Genomic DNA, 20,873 nt, shown 5'->3' with positions numbered 1-20,873 from the left:
ATATGGTGTCTGTGGTATAGTAGTGGGATGGGAGCCATTATATATGGTGTCTGTGGTATAGTAGTGAGGCGGGAGCCGTTATATGTGGTGTCTGTGGTATAGTAGTGATGCGGGAGCCATTATATATGGTGTCTGTGGTATAGTAGTGAGGTGGGACCCGTTATATGTGGTGTCTGTGGTATAGTAGTGGGATGGGAGCTATTATATATGGTGTCTGTGGTATAGTAGTGAGGCGGGACCCATTATATGTGGTGTCTGTGGTATAGTAGTGAGGCGGGACCCATTATATATGGTGTCTGTGGTATAGTAGTGATGCGGAACCCATTATATATGGTGTCTGTGGTATAGTAGTGAGGCGGGAGCCATTATATGTGGTGTCTGTGGTATAGTAGTGAGGCGGGAGCCATTATATGTGGTGTCTGTGGTATAGTAGTGAGGCGGGAGCCATTATATGTGGTGTCTGTGGTATAGTAGTGAGGCGGGAGCCATTATATGTGGTGTCTGTGGTATAGTAGTGTGGCGGGAGCCATTATATGTGGTGTCTGTGGTATAGTAGTGAGGCGGGAGCCATTATATGTGGTGTCTGTGGTATAGTAGTGAGGCGGGAGCCATTATATGTGGTGTCTGTGGTATAGTAGTGAGGCGGGAGCCATTATATGTGGTGTCTGTGGTATAGTAGTGAGGCGGGACCCATTATATATGGTGTCTGTGGTATAGTAGTGGGGTGGGAGCCATTATATATGGTGTCTGTGGTATAGTAGTGAGGCGGGTGCCATTATATGTGGTGTCTGTGGTATAGTAGTGAGGCGTGACCCATTATATATGGTGTCTGTGGTATAGTAGTGGGATGGGAGCCATTATATATGGTGTCTGTGGTATAGTAGTGAGGCGGGTGCCATTATATGTGGTGTCTGTGGTATAGTAGTGAGGCGGGAGCCGTTATATGTGGTGTCTGTGGTATAGTAGTGAGGCGGGAGCCGTTATATGTGGTGTCTGTGGTATAGTAGTGAGGCGGGAGCCGTTATATGTGGTGTCTGTGGTATAGTAGTGAGGAGGGAGCCGTTATATGTGGTGTCTGTGGTATAGTAGTGAGGCAGGAGCCATTATATGTGGTGTCTGTGGTATAGTAGTGAGGCGGGAGCCATTATATGTGGTGTCTGTGGTATAGTAGTGAGGTAGCAGCCATGATGTGTGGTGTCTGACTGTCGTACACTTGTAAAGCAGCAGTCATTACACATGATGCTTGTCGTACACTGGCAGCCATGATATGTAGTATCTCACTCTTGTTGTACACTAATGAAGCAGCAGTCATAATGTGTGGTGTTTAGCATACACTAGTGAGGTGGCAGCCATGATTTGTGGGGTCTGTCATATAATAATGAAGCGTCAGATATGATATGTGGTGTCTGTTGTTTACTAGTGAGGAAGCAGCCATAATGGGCGATGTTTGTAGTGTAGCAATAAGGCGGCAGACATGACACATGGTGTTTGTCATACACTCCTGAGGTGGGAGCTGTAATATGTGGTGCCTGTGGTATAGTAATGAGGTGGCAGCCATGATGTGTGGTGTCTGCTGTACACTATTGAGGCGGTAGTCATGATATCTGACTCTGTTATACACTAGTGAGGCAGCAGCCATAATTTATGGCGTTTGTTGCATACTAGTGAGGGGGCAGACATGATGCGTGATGTTTGCCGTATGCTAGAGAGGTGGCAGCCATGTGTAGTGTCAGTTGAACACTAGCGAGGTGCCAACTGTGATTTGGGGTGTCTGACTATCTTCTACTAGTGAGGTAGCAGCCATGATGAGTGGTGATTGTGGTATACCAATGAGGTTGCAATTACGATGTGTGATGTCTAACTCTATTGTACACTAGTGAGGCAGCATTCATGACGTGGGATGTCTGAAGGCCCTTTTACATGGAAGAATTATCACTCAAAAAATCGTTTGAATGAGCGAAAGTGAAGATAATCGTTCAACTACCGAATGACGAAAGATTAATGGTTCACATTCCATTCGGCGTTCATTTTATGCAGGCATAAAAATCATCGTTGGCTACTTCACTAAGTGCTCGCTTTAAAAAAACGATTGTTCAGTCTTTCTCATTAACTTAGTCAGCCGCGCTGGAGGATCGCTACTTCCCTAGAAGTAATGCAAGGCATTCGCGGGGAAATTACACGTTGGCGAGCGCGATATTGGGTCGAATTCACAGCCCAATTTTGTGATCACCCATATTAAATGAATGAATAATAATCTTTATCTGTATAGCGTCACTTTATTGCACAGCACTTTCAATTAGCCTTTGGCCCTCTTTCTACTAGCGAGGAAATCGTACGTTTTTTGTGCAATGCGAGAGTGGAAAAATGCAAGATTATGAAACCAATGAATTTCAATGTTTTCACTCTCATTTGCGATGTTTTTACTCCAGCGATGCTGCGTGAAAAAAAATTTGCAGCATTTCCTCTCTTTTTGCGATATCATCCATTGTTTTCAATGGTACCGGTGGCAGTAGCGCCAGCTCCATTGAAAGCAATGGGAGAGGATTGCTATCAACTGCTGCAGCTGAGACAGCTGCAGCAGGGGATTCCTTAGATGTGAAACTCCTGGATGCTAGCACATCCAGGGACTTCAACTTGTTGTCAATAGGGCCGCTGGTGGCAGCAGTGCCATCCCCATTGAAAACATAGAAAGAACGTGGTGTTCTTCTGCCTTTGCTGTGACCGCAGCTGCAGGGGATTCCTTCATCCCCGCGGGGAGTCCCCTCATCACTGGACACCCTGCTGCTGTCACAGTGTTCAGTGATGAGGGGACTCCCCGCTGAGATGAAGGAGTCCCCTACTGCAGCTGTCACAGCAGTGGCAGAGGAGCACGATCTTCTCCTATAGCTTTCAATGAAACCGGCGCTGTCAATCATGATATAAGATATCGCACGCCATGATGTGTGATGCCTGCTGTATAGTAGTGAGGTGGCAGCCATGATATGTGGTGTCTACTGTACACTGGTAAAGTAGTCATGATGTGTGGGGTTTGTCGCACACTAGTGAGGCAGCAGCCATTATGAGTGTGATGTCTGTAATAGTGAGGAAATTACAACTTTATTGAAGACTAGTGAGGTAGCAGCTGTGATGTGGGGTGCCTAATTCCATCATATACTAGTGAGGCAGCAGCCATGATGAGTGGTGCTTGTTGTGCACTGATGAGACGGCAGCCATGATTAGTATGGTTATACACAGGAAGATGACTTCATGTATTTACAGCAGCTGCTCAGTTTCTCTACATGTGTGAAGCAGAAATAGCATCTCCGCTATTTATACCCCGCCCAGCCCAGCATCCGCTAACGCCCCGCCCTCGCCTCACTGGATTGGTGAATTGTCTGCCGACTCCACCCACACTGTATTGGAATCGCCCCATCCAAAGAGATATTTATAAGAACGGGGGTGCCGGCTCTCACTGTGCGCATAACGGAGATTGTGAAGAATAATGAATGTGTTCTGTCCCCTCCCCTCATAAACTCAGCGCATTGGAGTCTTCCGCGGGCCTGTGACTGAAGTCTGTCGAGCGCCAACTTATACCGACCCCGCCTTAACTGCCCCCGGCTGCGGCTGCGCAGTACTATTCTCCTTGTGACACTCTTCTGTGTGCGCGCTTTGTAACGTCATCACGTTGGCCTCCTGCCTCGCCGATCTCGACACTGGGCGCGAACCCGCCATAATGTGGACGCGCACGTAGGCGTCGTGGCCGAGCTTCAGCCGGGCGGTTCTTCTGCTGCCAAGAGCCGGAGTTCGAGTGAGGTAATAACGGCCGCCGCCCGAAGGAGGGACGGAGACCCACATATCGTCTCGGAGATAAGCCCACCGCTTCCCGAAAGTCTCCAGAGCGACTGCAGCGAGCTGCGGCCCAGCACGGCCAGGAAAGAGGTGAGGCCCGGGCGGGGGACGAGGCGGCTCCGGCCTGTGGGAGGGTGAGGTCCTTCCGGGCCGAGAGCCGGCCAGATCTATAGGGGTATATATGAGTGTATCCTGGCGGTTATATGCTGTTTGTAGAGAACAATCCACCCCCAGGAGTTGTCGTTTTGCTGCAAAACCCAGCAGGCGGTTCCATCTCAGGCAGATATACGAATGATGAGAGTTGTGGTGATTAGATGAACGGTCTTGTCACCTGAGGCCCTAAAAGTGGTTCCCCCCTTGGCCTATAAAGGCTCTCAGAGGCTCCTTGTGTGTAGTGACCTCTTCTTCCGCTTGTGTAGAGCTTGTTGGCCACTAGACGCCTCTACGAGGCAAAGAGATGTCACCCTGTTACCAGAGTCTGAGAGGGGCACATTATTGGGATATACAAGGGGACCGGGCGGCTCAGAACCACCTCGACAGACCACCAGTGGAGGATCGTCTGGTCGTCCAACAAGCATCCGCAGCTCCAACTGTTTCGCTGTCCGCCATCCAGAGACGGGGGGCGCCATCGTGTCTGTCGGTATCACTGCAGATCTTTTTGCAGTGGTGTCGTGAACAATTAAAACTGGACGCTACGGAGTGGAACCGGATTGTCTTCAGTGATGAATCCATGTTTAGTTTAGGCACTGATGACGGCCGTGTTTGTGTCTGGAGACCTCGGGGTGAGCGACTCAATCCTGGCCCCTGCTGGTGTGATGGTCTGGGGGGCCATTGGATATGGCAGTCAGTCACCCCTAGTAGTTGTACAAGGGACAATGACACAGGAATGTCCCCACAACATTGTCACCCTTCTGTGGCTGCCCGGTCACCAGATTTATCACCAATAGAACATGTATGGAACCATCTGGGACGCCAACTTCAACAGCCTACAAGTTTGCACAATCTGGAGGCTGTTACAGCAAATGTAGAGATATGCCGGAGGATACCACACAGAACCTGTATGCCTCCATACCTGCCCGTATAACATCATGTATCCAAGCTAGAGGTGGCCCAACAGGATACTAGAGCCTCCATGCCCGCCAGTATCACACCTTGTATCTAAGCTAGGGGTAGTACAACAGGGTACTAGAGCCTCCATGCCTTCCTGTATCACACCTTGTATCTAAGCTAGGGGTAGTACAACAGGGTACTAGAGCCTCCATGCCTGCCTGTATCACATGTTGTATCCAAGCTAGAAGCGGTACAACAGGGTACTAGAGCCTCCATGTCTGCCTGTATCACATGTTGTATCCAAGCTAGAAGCGGTACAACAGGGTACTAGAGCCTCCATGCCCACCTGTATCACATCTTTTGCTCTGACATTGTAATCAGTTACTTATATTAACATTACAATCACACAAAGAAAGTTTCATCCATCAGACAACTTCTGGGGGAGGGATGTTACCAACAATGAGTATAGGAGACAATACATTAAAGGAGATGTCCCGCGCCGAAACGGGTTTTTTTTTTTTTAAACCCCCCCCCCCCCCCGTTCGGCGCGAGACAACCCCGATGCAGGGGTTAAAAAAACCACCCGCACAGCGCTTACCTGAATCCCGGCGGTCCGGCGTCTTCATACTCACCTGCTGAAGATGGCCGCCGGGATCCTCTATCTTCATGGACCGCAGGGCTTCTGTGCGGTCCACTGCCGATTCCAGCCTCCTGATTGGCTGGAATCGGCACGTGACGGGGCGGAGCTACACGGAGCCCCATAGAGAACAGCAGAAGACCCGGACTGCGCAAGCGCGGCTAATTTGGCCATCGGAGGCCAAAAATTAGTCGGCACCATGGAGACGAGGACGCTAGCAACGGAGCAGGTAAGTAAAAAACTTTTTATAACTTCTGTATGGCTCATAATTAATGCACAATGTATATTACAAAGTGCATTATTATGGCCATACAGAAGTGTATAACCCCACTTGCTGCCTCGGGACATCTCCTTTAACTTGTAGGGGGTAGGATGTGTATACATGTGGGTGTACTTTATGTAAGAGGATATATAGAAACACTATATGCAGATCTAAGAAGATGTAAAATATTGGGGTGCATATATACACCCCTTAGACAGCATACAATTACCTCAATATATACACCCCTTACACAGTATATCAGTTTTATTTGTGTATATATCTGGGTTTTTGTATACTGCGTAAGGGCTGTATTTATCAGCACATATATTGTGTAAGGGGGTGATTATTGGGGTGTGTAGACTGTGTACGGTCGGTGTCTACATTTTGGTACCTATATTGGGTGAGATGAGTGTATACATTGGTGCACTTGTATTGTGTATGGGAGAATGTATATATTGGGGTACCTATATGGTGGAAGGAGTGTATGTATTGGGGTTCATATATTTATACTCCCTTATACAATATATGGTGGAAGGGGGGTAGATACATTAGGGTACATATATGGTGGAAGGGGGGCAGATACATTTGGGGTTCATCTATTGTATAAGGGGGGGTCCAGATATGGTGTAAGAGCGGGTAGGTACATTGGGGCTCATATATTGTGTAAGTGTAGATTCATATATATTGTTTGGGCGGTGTATACGTTGAGGCACATATATTTATGGGATGCATATATTCTTCCCATGTGTAAGTGAGTTTCCTCTCACAGTCCCATAACATGCCAATAGGTGAATTTAAAATGATACCAAGTGATGTAATATACATATGCTATATGAAGGGGATTATTAGAAGGTGACTATTATGTAAGGGGGGAGTGTATACTTCAGGGCACATATTGTGTAAGGGGGTATACACTGTAGCGTGTGTACCCTTCAAAGGGGGATATATATGTAGTGGTGGGTGTAGTATATTACCCGCCCCCATCCTCTCATACTCCTCTTACTGTGACATCGCTTCTCCATACATACAGAATATATTGGGGCTCTTGGTCCAGGTGTCCCCTGTACTGAGCCCCCCCACATGTAGTGCAGCATGACCCCCGGTACGGACAGTCTCATCCATGTACCTGGTAGAAAGTAACAACCTCTGCTAATATCATGGCCGCTGGCAATGTGACAGAGGTATATGTGTGTATTCTCTATATAGCAGGACTTGTGTTACTTCTGGTTGGTGGTCCAGGACCTCAGTAATTTCTGTGACCGGACCCCAATGTTGGTCGGTGATAGGGAATTGATGGGTTCCTACTCTCCATAGTGAGTGTGGCCTGTGTGGATGGTCGCTTGGATACTGATGGTGGCTCTGCCCCAGTTGGCTGCTTGACAACTGCTGGTGGCGGCGGCGCTGTCCCGGTTGGCTGCCGGGATTGGTGGCGGCGGCGCTGTCCCGGTTGGCTGCCGGGATTGGTGGCGGCGGCGCTGTCCCGGTTGGCTGCCGGGATTGGTGGCGGCGGCGCTGTCCCGGTTGGCTGCCGGGATTGGTGGCGGCGGCGCTGTCCCGGTTGGTTGTCTGTGAGTCATATGGTTGCTTTATTTGGAAGGCTTTCCCCTTATATGTGCTGCTTGTTGTCTTTCTCTTGGGGCTCGCTCACACGGGTGTATGCGTACAACGCTGCGAGTCTGCCACAGAATTGTACGCATTTTAGCCCATACACTCTGCCAGCAGAGATCACATATGGGCTGCGACTGGCGATTTTGGATACACAGTGCCCACGCGCGGGTGCCAGTGAAAGTCTATGCCTCCATTCACCAGATGAGCGTAATATACGGTGACGACTTGCCCGTGTGAATGAGCCCTTAGTCTTGGAGCACACAGCCCATCAGAGAAGACGCGGCCTCGGGTTATTCACCGCATACTTTAGGGGGAATTTATTAAGACTGACGATCTTAATGATTCGTGCACGACTCCTCAAACATCAGGCGCGTCTCCGGGGTCGTGTACCCACACCGCTCTATACCAGCTGCAGGTTGATGTAGATTTCTGTTATGATTTGATGACCGTTTCTGGTGTAAATTATACATAAATCCATCAGTATGGTTACACCTTCTTGTCTTAAAACGAGCGAGGGGCGAAAATGTTAAAAAAATGCAATTTTTTTTGTGTAAGTACAGGTTGCACTAAAACTTGCCTTTTTTTTACGCCACTTTAGCTTTGATAAATCGTCCTCCATTGTCCACCGGCTCGGTGATGGGCAATCGGGCGACTTTCTGCTGCTCATCTCATGTGACTTTTGATGATAGCCGATAGAAATGGGGCGTATATAATGCTTCTATATGGAGAGGGGCTTGTGTACAGACACCCCGTACGCCCATACAGACCTGTTGTGTTCAAGCACTGGCATCCTGACAGTCCGTCACCACTTTGCGGTCTACTCATGGAGACTTCTGAGGGGTGTATTGTGCATGTAAGATTTCCCACAAACCTGCAGAGCGCGGCGGGCGGGACGTTTCCATACAGATGCCCCCATACAACCTTCACCCTCTGAGTCGTTTCCTCTTAAGGTCTCCATTCTCTAGATTCTTGTGAGGTCAATGACCGTATCCCACAACATCCGTTACCCTGGTGTGCCATCCTACCTGCTTAAAGAGGTATTCCAGGCATTTAACCTCTTGCAGTATTCGTCATTTATCCTCAAGATAGGTTGTCAATAGTTGATCAGTGGGGGTTGGATCCCTAGTGATCAGTTGATTTCCCGCCTACTCACTGCAGCGGGACAGACATCCACATTAAGGGTTGTAGCTGGCAGTTCAGTAGAAGGTGTAACTTCCATTGATTTCAGTGAGAGCTAAGTGATCTATTACACCTCCGACCCCAATGTGGAAGGGACTGTCAACGTCCGGCTGCAGCATTGCAGGAGCTGAGATCAGCTGATCAACGAGGGTCCACTGCTTGAGACCCTCAACTATTGATGCTCCATCCTGAAGATACTGTGAGGAGTTAAATACGCAGAATACGCCTTTAAGGCTGGTAGCAGGGCTCCAGGTGACCGCTAATAGTCTTATATCACAGGCTTCTAATGGAAGAGTGATATAGGCCTGCAACTGTTGTGTTCTGCTGATCCTATGACAACACTTCCTGGCTGCATTTTGGTAATGGTCAGCCTTGTCTAAGTGTTCATGTGTATCCAGAGCACATAACGGAGTGCGCGGACATTGATACAAATGGGGATCTATGTAATGTACCAATGATAACTTGGTGTGCCAGTATTGAGAACAGGAAGTGTTTTCATGAGGTCTCCAGAATGCAGAAGCTTCAGACACAGATGTTATCACACTTTTCCTGTTGGCCAGGACCCTCAGTGTTATCGTGTCAAGTTTGAGGAGGAGAGCGGCCCCTCACTCTGACCCCTTCTGTCACTTGTGTATTGTTTATGGTGTGGTCTCTGGGGTGGCACGCTGTGTGGTGAGGGGGACTCTGTGGCACTCATTGATGTTTGTGAGCATCTCTGTGATGACTGATATTCGTGTGTGTGCGTGTGGTGGATGTCGCTTGGTGATGATCCCAAAAGCCTGGCATCCTGATCACTCCTATCGTCCTCCTACTGACAGGCAGTCTTGTAACAACACGGACCAGTAGACAGTACTGGTGCATCTTGTCTCCATTGGAACTATGGGTGGAGACATGGGTTGGCCGGGTTGAGTTTGAGGAGTGGGCCAGGTGATGCTCACAACAGTCGCAATGCAATGTTCGTCATTTCCTCGTGCTTCGGTTTTCCTCCTGATCTCCCCTCATGGCTCCTGTCACTTTTACTCTCCAGGCTCCGGTTACTCACCCCGCTGCTCTCCTTTGTCCGCTCCTGTGCTGAGTGTGTGCTCTGGTCCTCCTTCTCATCTTCTCTCACAGCTCCTGTCACTATCCGCGCATGGGCCGGAGCTCCCTCTTCCCAGTGGCCTCCCCTTGGTGCTCCCGGCTCCGCTCTCACTGTCCTCTTCGCCGCCCTGCAATGGATCGATGCACTTCACTGGCGGCTCACACCTCTGTCCTCCGCCGTGTGTCACCCGCCGGTGAGGGAGCTGTGTGAACGCAGCTATGCGACAGCCAATCAAAAGTTGGGGTCATGCACTTGGCCTACACCTATTCTACTGCCCAGCCAATCCCAAGTTGTGGGCGTGCATTTTGTCTGCATCCATTCTGCTGGTGGAGACAAGATGCACCAGTACCCCAGTAGGCTACCTGTTCAGGAGTTTCCCATACATCACACGTCTCAGGTTGTCCTGCCATCTCCTGCCCTGTGGGTCATATATTGCCTATTATCACGGGCTGTAATGGACTTGTACTCTTCGCTGTGGCAGTGCCAGCAGTAGATTTGTCCCTCGGTTTGGTCTCCATGTTCTTCCCTCTTCTGTAATGTGATTTTTAAAAGCTTTGTAATTGTGGAAAAAGAGCCAGGACTAAAGTGGCCACATTATAGGGAGTCTATTATTTTGTGTTACAAAGGGCCATGGAGGGGGCCCCGAGGGTGGGTGGGCCGGCCGGCGGCGGCCACGGAGGGGGCCCCGAGGGTGGGTTACGAATGTGCACACATCCTTAGACTGAGCAGCAACGTTGCGTCGTTACTGCAATGTATTAGGTTCTGTGGTGCATTTCTTTGATCTTGCAGTCTTGAAGGAGCTCTATGATGTGTATTTTTCTTGTAGCTTTTATTTGTTGGCAGTCACATGACTCAGTGGGCGTGGCCTAATGTGGTTCCTTGTTCTATATTATACATTGTATCTGCAGGCTCTGATATGAGAGTCCCATCCTCTTCCATGGTGGCTGTTGCATCGGCCGTCAGCCCTTCTCATGGTTCTGGCTCATTAGTAACCCACCATCATTCCTGCACTCTGTGGATGATGTAATGGGCTCGTTTCCAGTACACAGCCCCACTGTCATCAGCGCTGCTCTTCTGATCTTTGGAAGATTCACCGGGACACTATTAGTACTTTAAGGAACTATCTGTCTGCTTCTCGGCACAAGGTGAGGCGGAGGATGACTACTAGTCTCCGCAAACATCTCCAGGTTCAGCTCTGGTTGTTGTGAGCTCGGCAGGAAGCCTTGCTGTGAGATGGCCGTCCAGCCCTCCGCCTGTGGTTAGGGCAGTTCCTGTGACTTGTACATCCTGTGGGTGGGCTCTCCCCGACTCCTGTAGTGCTCAGGGTCCCTGCCGCAGTAGGGAAGAGCCGGATCATCTGCATCATGGGTCCTCCATTGGTTGTGTCAGCGGAGAGCCGTGTCCTCCGGGGGTCCTGCGAGGAGACTGAGCCTCACACTCATTTAGGCCTCCGACTATCTCTGCTACTTGCTGCAGTCTCTTCCTTTCACTTTAGATGTTGGGAGCAAACTATTAACCTTTTCCTAACCGGTGTGCAGCCGTATCCTCCTGGACTTGGTGCAGAGATCACTTGTCCACAGAGTTTTCGTGGAGAGATTTTAGAGCCCTCCTTCATACGTATGTATCTGGATTAGTGCATGGCTTCTTCCTGTAGTGTCCTATGTAATATAGGCGCTTCATTCGCTTATACAGGACCTCGAATCACCCCGGCAGGTTACTGTAGACATTAGGAGCCCCATAAACCCCTGCAGGAGCTTCCATTACTATCCAATAGAAAACATCCCAGTAAGAGACCCGCTGGCTCTGCAGCATTGACTGTAACGTGTCTGTGTGACATCGCATGATTCTGCGTCTGCTGGAAAAGAGTAATTCGCCTGCAACCAAGATGAACACGAAACTCGTCTACCATGTATGCAGTCGTTGTGAGAGCTAATCCTGCTGCTGGCAGAGTGTCACTAGTAGTCAGATGTGGTCACCAGCTGGATGCGTCTCCAGAGTCATCGCAGAGCCTCACTCTGTGTACATCCCATAATAATCAGTCACTAGGTAGCTGATAACGGAGAGCACGAAAACGTTCTGGGGTCCAGCTTGTGCCATGTTCTACAGTTCCGTGACTTCTGCTACATATGCCCCGGATTCTCTTCAGAAAGTGGCGGTGGCCTAACATAGGTGCCTCAGTACAGGGTCATGCGGATGGGTTTGAGGTCCTGTGAACCTTCAACCTCATTTCCGGTTTTGTACTAAAACCTGTAGAATCTGCTGCAAATCAAACGTGATCCCGACGCCTAGAGCCGGGTCAGTGATATTAAAGGGGATCCTAGAACAGAGGAAATGGATTGTATATGCAATATCTGCTAGGCTTTGTCTGCTCCTTACTGACTTCCTCTCTCTCTGCAGCGATGGCAGCCATCCGCAAGAAACTTGTAATCGTCGGCGATGGAGCCTGTGGAAAAACGTGTCTCCTGATCGTGTTTAGTAAAGACCAGTTCCCAGAGGTCTATGTGCCCACAGTGTTTGAGAACTATGTGGCTGATATCGAAGTGGACGGGAAGCAGGTAGGTTCACTGCCCAGCATGGATGGAGGGGGGGGGGGGGGGGCAGATACTATTGCTGAGGTCTCCAGTCATTAACTGCTTCTGTGCTGCTCTTAGGTGGAGTTGGCCCTCTGGGACACAGCCGGACAGGAAGACTATGACAGATTGCGGCCTCTGTCCTATCCAGACACAGACGTTATATTAATGTGCTTCTCCATCGATAGCCCAGATAGTTTAGGTAAGTGTCAGTGGAGTACACAGTGCTGAGAGAGACCTGTGAGCAGCCTCTTCCGTAGCAATACATTAAATAGTAACTTTTGCACACAAGTCAGGTGCTGTGCCTAGTTATTGTGGTTGGGACCCCTGTATCATCATGTTGCCAGGTCTTCTTGGTGCATGAGCTGCAGCGTTTATCCAGTGCTGATGTCAATAGGTTGGGACTCCTGTCACATCGATTCCACCCCACGCAGTGACCGGAGCTCCGCTGCCCCTTCCGCACTGAACGATTCTATAGAACTGAGCAGTAATAGCTCATGAACCGGGGACAAATAACCGCAGTATTTCCTGATGTGGATATTGTATCGGTCCTGTGGAGGCCACATATGTATCCAGGGGACTATTACGATCAGTGCTGATGTTTGAGCATTGAAAGCTACATAACCTAAGTTCCTATTCACAAAGCTGTATCTTCGGGGCGTGTGCTGACTGTGTATTCCACGGACATCGCAAAGCCTCATAATGGCCTAACAGCGAATTCACAGAGCAGCCCGGGCATAAAAAAAAAATTGCTGTATGTCTTTTTCTCGTGTTTCTCCCCCCCTCCCCCCCACTGATAGCCCATGCAATGTATGTGGTTCATGAATGTTTGACAAGCACCTGTGCAATGTTGACACCGCCGTGGGAATACAGCCTAAGGTGCTAACCACACTCTTTGCACCATCCATTTCACACATGGATTTCAAAAGTTTGTTCCAGCCTGACCGTGTCGCCGGGAACTGGAAGCATTTGATGCTCTCAAGTTTGGGCCAGAGACCCGCGGTCAGGCCGGGACACACTTTGAAAACCTGCATGTGAAACGGATGGTGCAAAAGACAGTGTAGAAGAAAATGTGAGTGTGCTGTGTGCAGATGGATGGATGCGTAAGCCCTGTGGCGATACACTTCATATGATCTATAGCAGCTGTCGCTGTAACTTCACCGTCCACACCGTCACGCTTGTATGTTCGCTGTATTTCCCATCTTTTTTCATTGTAATGTTTGTGTTTGTAGAAAATATCCCTGAGAAATGGACTCCTGAAGTAAAACACTTCTGCCCCAACGTGCCCATCATCTTGGTGGGAAACAAGAAGGACCTGCGCAATGACGAACACACCCGCCGAGAGCTGACGAAGATGAAGCAGGTGAGGAGCAAGGAGATGAGGAATCCTATCTTCTGAGGCGTATGAAGGACTTCTCCTGTTGCTGTAATAAGATAAAATCTGTTGACTTGGGCTACCTACACACGGGCAAGCGTGATATTGGGCCAAGTAACTCGTGCGTTTTAACAGGGATGCGAGGTGGTTTCCTGTCAAAAACGACTCCCATCACTTCAGTAAAATTGCAACCCTCCACCGTGGCTTGCAGCTGCGTTGGAGGATCGGAAAGTGTTTCGCATTGATTTCAATGGGAAACCTTGAAATCACCGCTGCAGGGGAATCAGTAGGACGATTCGATATTTTCACAGACTGAAATCCTTTATTAGACTAAAACTTAACCTTTAATAAAGTTTAAATAAAATTCAGATAATCTTTACTAAAAACAAGGGCCTCATAAAGAGGATGTATAGGGATAGAAAGATTTCTTTCCAGATGGTTCTTTTTGTTTTGTTGCACCTTAGTCGGACTGCTTGGCCCAATTGCCCAGAAGACCGAATTACGTATTCTCTACTGGTTTTATCAGGTAGAGAGAGAGAAAAACAATGCTGCATACTCATACCGAGGATCCAAGGAGTATGATACAAACAATGATTAGAAATATATACTTCTTGCCCAGGTTCACTAATATTACAGAACACTTCAGGTTCTATTAGAGAGCATTTGAGCTCAAGAGATGTATTTCTTGTCTCAAACGACTAAGGTGCAACAAAACAAAAAGAACCATCTGGAAAGAAATCTTTCTATCCCTATACATCCTCTTTATGAGGCCCTTGTTTTTAGTAAAGATTATCTGAATTTTATTTCAACTTTATTAAAGGTTAAAGGGGTTGTCCCGCGGCAGCAAGTGGGGTTATATACTTCTGTATGGCCATATTAATGCACTTTGTAATATACATCGTGCATTAAATATGAGCCATACAGAAGTTATTCACTTACCTGCTCTGTTGCTAGCGTCCCCGTCGCCATGGATCCGTTTAATTTCGCTGGCTTCTTGCTTTTTTAGACGCGCTTGTGCAGTCCGTTCTTCTGCTCTGAGCATTCGCCGCCTCAGCGTGCTCGCCGCTACAGCTCTTCTGCACATGCGCAGACGAGCTGTAACTTCTCGGGAGCGCGCTGGAGCGGCCATTCTGCTACCATCCTCTGTTAGAGAATGGTGCAGAAACTTGAGCAGCCCACCCGAGAAGCCCAGCAGAGAAGCCCAGCCCTGCCGTGAAGCCGCCCATGTAAGTGGGGGGGTCGAGGGTGATGATTGCGCTGGGGGGCCTGCCGCCGGGGCCTTCGTCTGTTGTCAGGGGCCTAGCGCGGGGGAGCCGGGGCCTAGCGTCGGTTACCTGCTGCCTGGCGGTGGGTGACTGTGGCCCAAGAGCGTGTGCCGTGGTTGGCGGCCGCGGTGGGTCCAGTCGGCGGCTGCGGGGCGTCTGGTTGTCAGGGAGACACAGCTGGTAGCGTCTCGGGAGCGCGCACGTCGGGCTACAGCAAGCGACGGGAAAAGAGCCGGTGGCCATCTTTGAGAAACTTTTTATAAGTTGCTGAAACGCTGGAACTGTAAGTAGAAACCGGCTAGAAAAGTCATTTACACGGGTGCTTAGTAATGTATGCTTAATAAGGGGGACTGGGCAAAAAAAAAATTTCACTGCTTCCTCGAGACAACCCCTTTAAGTTTTAGTCTAATAAAGGATTTCAGTCTGTGAAAACAATGGGAAACCTTGTAGCGCAATGTGTTTTACTGTCCCATTGAAAACAATGGGCAATGCGTTCCTCGGAACGCAGCAATATATCTTTAGTCTCCTGAGTTCCAGTTTGGAATGTTGTATGGGTCGCCGTGTGAGGCTGGGCCAGTCTTTACCACTAGAACACTGAACACTTGTGTCGGAGCGCACCCCCTCTATATTCAGACAGAAGAGGCTCCCCCGATTGTCTTTTTACTGGCGGAGTCCTCTACAGGGACCAATACGTTTTGTTGGGGTTTTTTTTTTGAGAAGTCTGTGGGAGAATGAAATCGCCCTGATTGGTCACTGTGGATGACTGCTCCTAGAAACATCTGCTTAAAAGGGGTCGCTTGTTTGCTGCTTCACATCTTATGAGCTCTTCTGATTCTCCTTTTCATTATCTTAGGAGCCTGTCAAACCTGAAGAAGGACGTGATATGGCCAACCGGATCTCCGCCTATGGCTACATGGAGTGTTCCGCAAAGACCAAGGATGGCGTCAGGGAAGTGTTTGAGCTGGCCACACGAGCTGCCCTGCAAGCCAGACGTGGCAAAAAGAAAACTACGTGCCTTCTGATCTAACAGATCCCGCACAACACACAACCCCTCCCCCTGTGAGACAGGATGCCAGCGCCCGGCCTCTGTCGCAGGACCCCTGAAGTGATGTTTCTTAATCTCTAGAGTGTTCTTCCGGCCTCTGTCTTTTTCCATTTCTTCTGTAATGAGATTTTATAAGAAGTCGTCTCGCAGTATTTAAAGTCCACGTTTCTCTTTATATATAAATCTATTCTATGTAATGTCACTGTTAGCAGCAGACTAACACCTACATTCCATGTCACGAGGGTGCCGTGTGCCCGGGGCCTCAACCCCCTTGCCCATTATCAGAACGCCCACCCCTGGAGCAGCACTGCTGCATTATGTCCTTCGCTTACTGCACCCTCCACAGGCGCTCATGCTGATGGGCGGTGTAGCACTACAGAAGTTGCGTTACCTTTTGCATAGCTGCTTAATGCAGCAGTTGGATATAAATCGAGTACTGTGTGGTTTACCTGCAATAAAGGAGTACCCCGGCATTGAGGGGGTTAATTAGCGAGGCTCGTCGTCTTGTCGGTTATCATTTTTTATGTGGCATTGGTAAATAAAATCATTTTCTGTACCTGTCTTGTAACCATTTGTTATATGGAACTTGCCTGAAAGAGGGCACCATGGTGAGCATCGAGGGCAGGGATCCAGTGGGAGTGGTGAGCTGTGTTTACGGAATCTGAAGCTTTATTGCCTTGTCTATCAGGAACAGAGGATCTAGGCCTGCAGAGCCACTATGGACGACCAGTTGGTTAATTATGGCCCTTTTACACCGGCTCACAGTTGTTGAAACGACTTCACGAGTGCTGACGTCACCGCTAAGGTTGTCCGCACTCGTGCAGAACGTTTACACAAAGACATCGCTGGCTTCTCACTGAGCGCTTTACCTTCTATAGGGGGTGTTTACACGGAACGAGAAGCAGGGATAGATCTTTAACTGCAAATGCAAAGGCAGCATTTTTATTAGTTTTTTTTTTTTTTTTTGCATTTACACTGTCACTCAAAATTCGTTCAAATTTGAGCGATAATCGTTGTGTAAATGGGCCATTACACGGTGGTGCCACCCGCAGTTGGTGAGAGGAGATCAGTGTTGTGAGCCCTCTATCAGCACACGATGGGAGTAATTGCCTCACCTGCAGTGCTTATGTCCTGTATGACTGGATTATCTCCACTCCGGTGAGAAGATCACAATAAAACAAAGAACTAAAGAATCAGTTGTGAGGATGACATCTGTCAACACTGCAGGAGGTGGCAGCGATGTTCGTAGGGCCCGGGCACACTGCTCTGTTATAAAGATCTAAAGATTAGTGTCCACCATAGCTGCCAGCCATGTACAGTCTGTGGGGAGGGAGCGTGTTGTCCTGTTCTCTCTCTGGCACAAAATAGTGTGCAGCGTACATGCCTCCTCCTGATGGAAGGGACATAGCAGGTGATGACATCTATGGTGCAGCGCTCATTACATTACAGGTTATATGGATATCTGCCATGATTGGAGCCTGACTGCATGGCCTGTAATGAACCAATGCGACAATCTCACTCCAGCGTAGAGGAGACGCCATCACCCCCAGGAGCTGCGGGACACTGGCAGCTCCGGCGCTCACAATGATGGAGCAGATTGAAATGCAATGTGGTAACTTGATTGTGTTGTAAAAAGGAACGTGGGGATGATGTGTAAGATAATAAATATAATCTAAAATTATTTTCTGTGTTCATCCTACGCACCCCCCAGTGTCTTCCTAGTTGGGGACAAGTGGTTCTGCTAGTGCAGGGAGGGAGAGTTGGAGCTGACGCCAGGATCCCACTAAGTGTACCTTGTCAAGACCGCTTGGGACGGCGAGTTTTGTCTCCAGCTTCACCTTGAGGTTGCTTGGGGTCTGCTGTGGGTAGAAGGGACGGGGTCTGTCTTCTGTGCTCTTTAGTGTATGAAGAGGTTGGGCGGACTGCAAGGCCTCGGTTCCCTGGACTTCCTGGTGCTACGGACCACGTGACCAGCAGTGAAGACGTGTGTTTTGTGTATAAATCCCTCAGGAATTGGAAAATGGGGGAGGGCAGCAGAAATGGCGTAAAAACGTTCAGTGCCAAACTTGGATCATCTGTTATAAGAGAAAGCTGCCCATTTGCTTGTCTTCTCGGTTGAGCTCATTACAGTGGAGGGTCCATCTGCTGGGCACTCTGAGATTGCGCACATAATCCTGGTCCAGTAAGTAAAACTACTGTGGGGGGAGGGATGTTTTGATTGTCCAGTTATAAGCTGTGGCCCCTCTTTCTAGCAATAAGGAGCCTGCAGCGAAACCAAAACTGGATAAACAGAACTTATTTTTTATTTAGGCTATTTGTTGGATAAACCTGCCTAACGTACTGTATAAAAGAAACCCCTCTGTTCAGCATCTACGTCCAATGTACTGACAGAGGAGCAATCGTCCCATATGAAAGATGCATCGAGGGACAGAAAATACAGGTGTCCTTGCCCACTTGGGCTCCCCCTCTGGTTTGTTACCTTCAGCAAAAAAAAAAGTGCAAACTTTAAGAGACTTTTTGATTTTTTTAGATCCTGAAGAATGCTCCAGTGCTGCTGCTTTTCAAGATGTGGACTTAGAAGGGGAAACTACTGTGTGCAGATTTTGGAGCAAAAAGGCAGAGTGTTTCCAGTACACAATAATAAAATTAATATCTAGCAAATAGAAAGCGACAGAAAAGTGCCTTCTTATGCCTAGAGGGACAGAAATAGGTTTTTGTTTAGTGAGACAGATGAAGTCTTGGGATCACGTTCCCATGATAGATGTTTAAGTGGCAAAAGAAGCCAAGAAAACTGCATTACCATTTTAGGATTCTAATCCATTGTGAGATCCAATGGAAAGGAAGGCTGAGAATCTTCGGAAAACACAGGAAGCAACATCTGCCTTGTACACAGGCTGATAAAGCGTTCTGATTCTTGCAGCCAGCGGGAAGCTGAACAATTATCGCTCCGTGTAAATGCAGGCCCCCCCCCCCCCTGAACAACAAATGCAAATTCCTTTGCATTGTGTTGGTCGTTCAGTTTCTGCATGCATGAAACTGAACTATGTATCCGCCCCTTTGAGACACATCACTTATGAACGGTTGCCTGCTTACTGTGAATGGAGGAGGGCTGCGCCTGCATTCACTAGCGATGAGCCTTAGGCCATATTTACACCGCCAGGAGCAAGTCGCATAGTCACAGTGCAGGACACTGCACATGCCAAGTCCTAGTCTCATGCAAGACTCGCCTGGAAATAAGACGTGCAGCAATTGTTCTACCTTCAACCAAAGATCCAGGTGCAAAATTACTTGTGAAAGAACCCATTCGAATGACTGGGTTCTTTTTTCTATGCGAGTTCCGTCTGGCTTGGACACGGATGAAACTCCTGTGGGCATACCGGCTGCGGGAATACGGCCTCGCTGTAAATGAACCTGGCCACAACATACTTGGCCTGGTCCATGTACGTTTGGGTTTCTCAACTCAAGAACCATATAAAAGGTTGTATCCCCAGAGCCCAAATCTTATCCTCTGTGTCTAAAAAGTGACCAGATTTATTGCTGATGCTTCTGCTACAGCTAGACCGTTGGCCTTGTCTAATACAGCAAGATGGGCCTTGTAGTGGGAAGCCAGCAGACACAAATTCCAAGTGAAAACTGTGCTTCAACCCCTTCGACGAGAAATGTGTTTGGCCTGGCTTTGGATAAGATGTTGGAGAAAGCTGCAGATTAAAAGAAAGCTTTACCCAAAATAAAAATCATTAGGAAGGAAATGGGAAAAATTCCAAAATCAAGGTAAGGGCAAATATAAAACCGTCAGGTGGGCATACCCGAAGGCCGGTAGAGGTGCCATTTTTTTTTTTTTTTTAATAATGGCAAAATAAAAGTAATGACATCACAAAAGTGGGAGCCGACTGAAATGCAGACGCATGTGAGCAAGCACATTGAAAGCAATGGGTTCTATTTTCTGTGTATTGCGTGTGTTAATACGCTGGAGTGAATCCGGCCTTAAGCATTTGTCTAGATTCAATACATCAGATATCTCTGCTTCCACTGGACAACGTTCCATCGTGCAAAACATATCAGTCTTTCAAATGAAAACATCTTGCTCCATAAGAGAAGCCATCTTGCATTCCTGCAGCGTCTTGGAGCCAAGCATGTCAAAACCACTACAAAAATCAAAATCCATCCTTGCAGTATGGGACAAAAAAAAAATCACTAAATCCAGACAGAAAATGGCTATTTCTCTAGATGTAACTAAAATCCCCAACCTGATGAAAGGTAAAAAAAAAACAAGTCCCTTGGGTTCAACTACTGATTGGGGTTAATGACCACAGCCAGCAGTGGGGAGTTGGGTCCTTCACTTGGCTCTGTAAGGTACTTGCTCAAGAAAAAAAAAGTTTCCTCAACTTTCAAAGAATTGAAAGTGGTAAAGTTGTCTCTCATGGAAGCAGAACACCTGCCATGTGAAAGTTAGTTAACGGCAGCAGCTTTTTTCATCACCAAGGGGGTACAAATCACCAAAATCTAGGCTCAGAAACTTGTGCTTGGTGAGAGACTTCTATTCTGTCCTCGACAGACACCTGCCTTGAAGGGAATGGAAAAGGCAGAGGTAGATTTTCTAAGCAGGAACCTACAGGATCCAGTAGAATTGGTCTGCAGACGATCAGGTTTCACAACACAACATAAGATGTGAATAGAAATTTCGTGACTACAAAAAGGACTTTTTTTTCCTTAAATCCCATAGCCCGTCCCCTTGGGATAGACGCTCTTATGCAGACTTGGCAGTTTCATCTGGCCTACGCCTTTCCTCTGGTTTTCCTAATTCCCAAAGCCCTTCAGAAGCTTGGCCAAGAAAATACAAAACTAACTTTGAGTATGCCAAAAAAGAATTGGTTCGCTCTACTCTCCAGTATGGCTCTGGCGGATCCTTGGGGACTTATGAACCACAGAGAACTCATTCACCAAGGTCCAATTCTACATCTGCACTTCCAAAA

At 48.3% G+C, this 20,873-nt stretch overlaps 1 protein-coding gene across 1 annotated transcript; it reads left to right on the top strand.

The window, feature by feature from the left end:
- Positions 1-3,476: 3,476 nt before the first annotated feature.
- On the top strand, positions 3,477-16,456 carry RHOA (ras homolog family member A). Its single transcript, XM_066596832.1, has 5 exons — positions 3,477-3,918; positions 12,043-12,200; positions 12,297-12,417; positions 13,448-13,578; positions 15,709-16,456. The coding sequence occupies exons 2-5, from the start codon at positions 12,045-12,047 to the stop codon at positions 15,880-15,882; spliced, it is 582 nt and encodes a 193-aa protein (XP_066452929.1). The 5' UTR covers positions 3,477-3,918; positions 12,043-12,044; the 3' UTR covers positions 15,883-16,456.
- The last annotated feature ends 4,417 nt before the right edge of the window (positions 16,457-20,873 follow it).

The sequence above is a fragment of the Eleutherodactylus coqui genome, chromosome 3 (genome assembly GCF_035609145.1).
Source record: "Eleutherodactylus coqui strain aEleCoq1 chromosome 3, aEleCoq1.hap1, whole genome shotgun sequence".
NCBI classification, from domain to species: Eukaryota; Metazoa; Chordata; class Amphibia; order Anura; family Eleutherodactylidae; genus Eleutherodactylus; species Eleutherodactylus coqui.
Note: the sequence above shows the minus strand (reverse complement) of the source record. Positions and strands in the feature narration are given on the sequence as shown.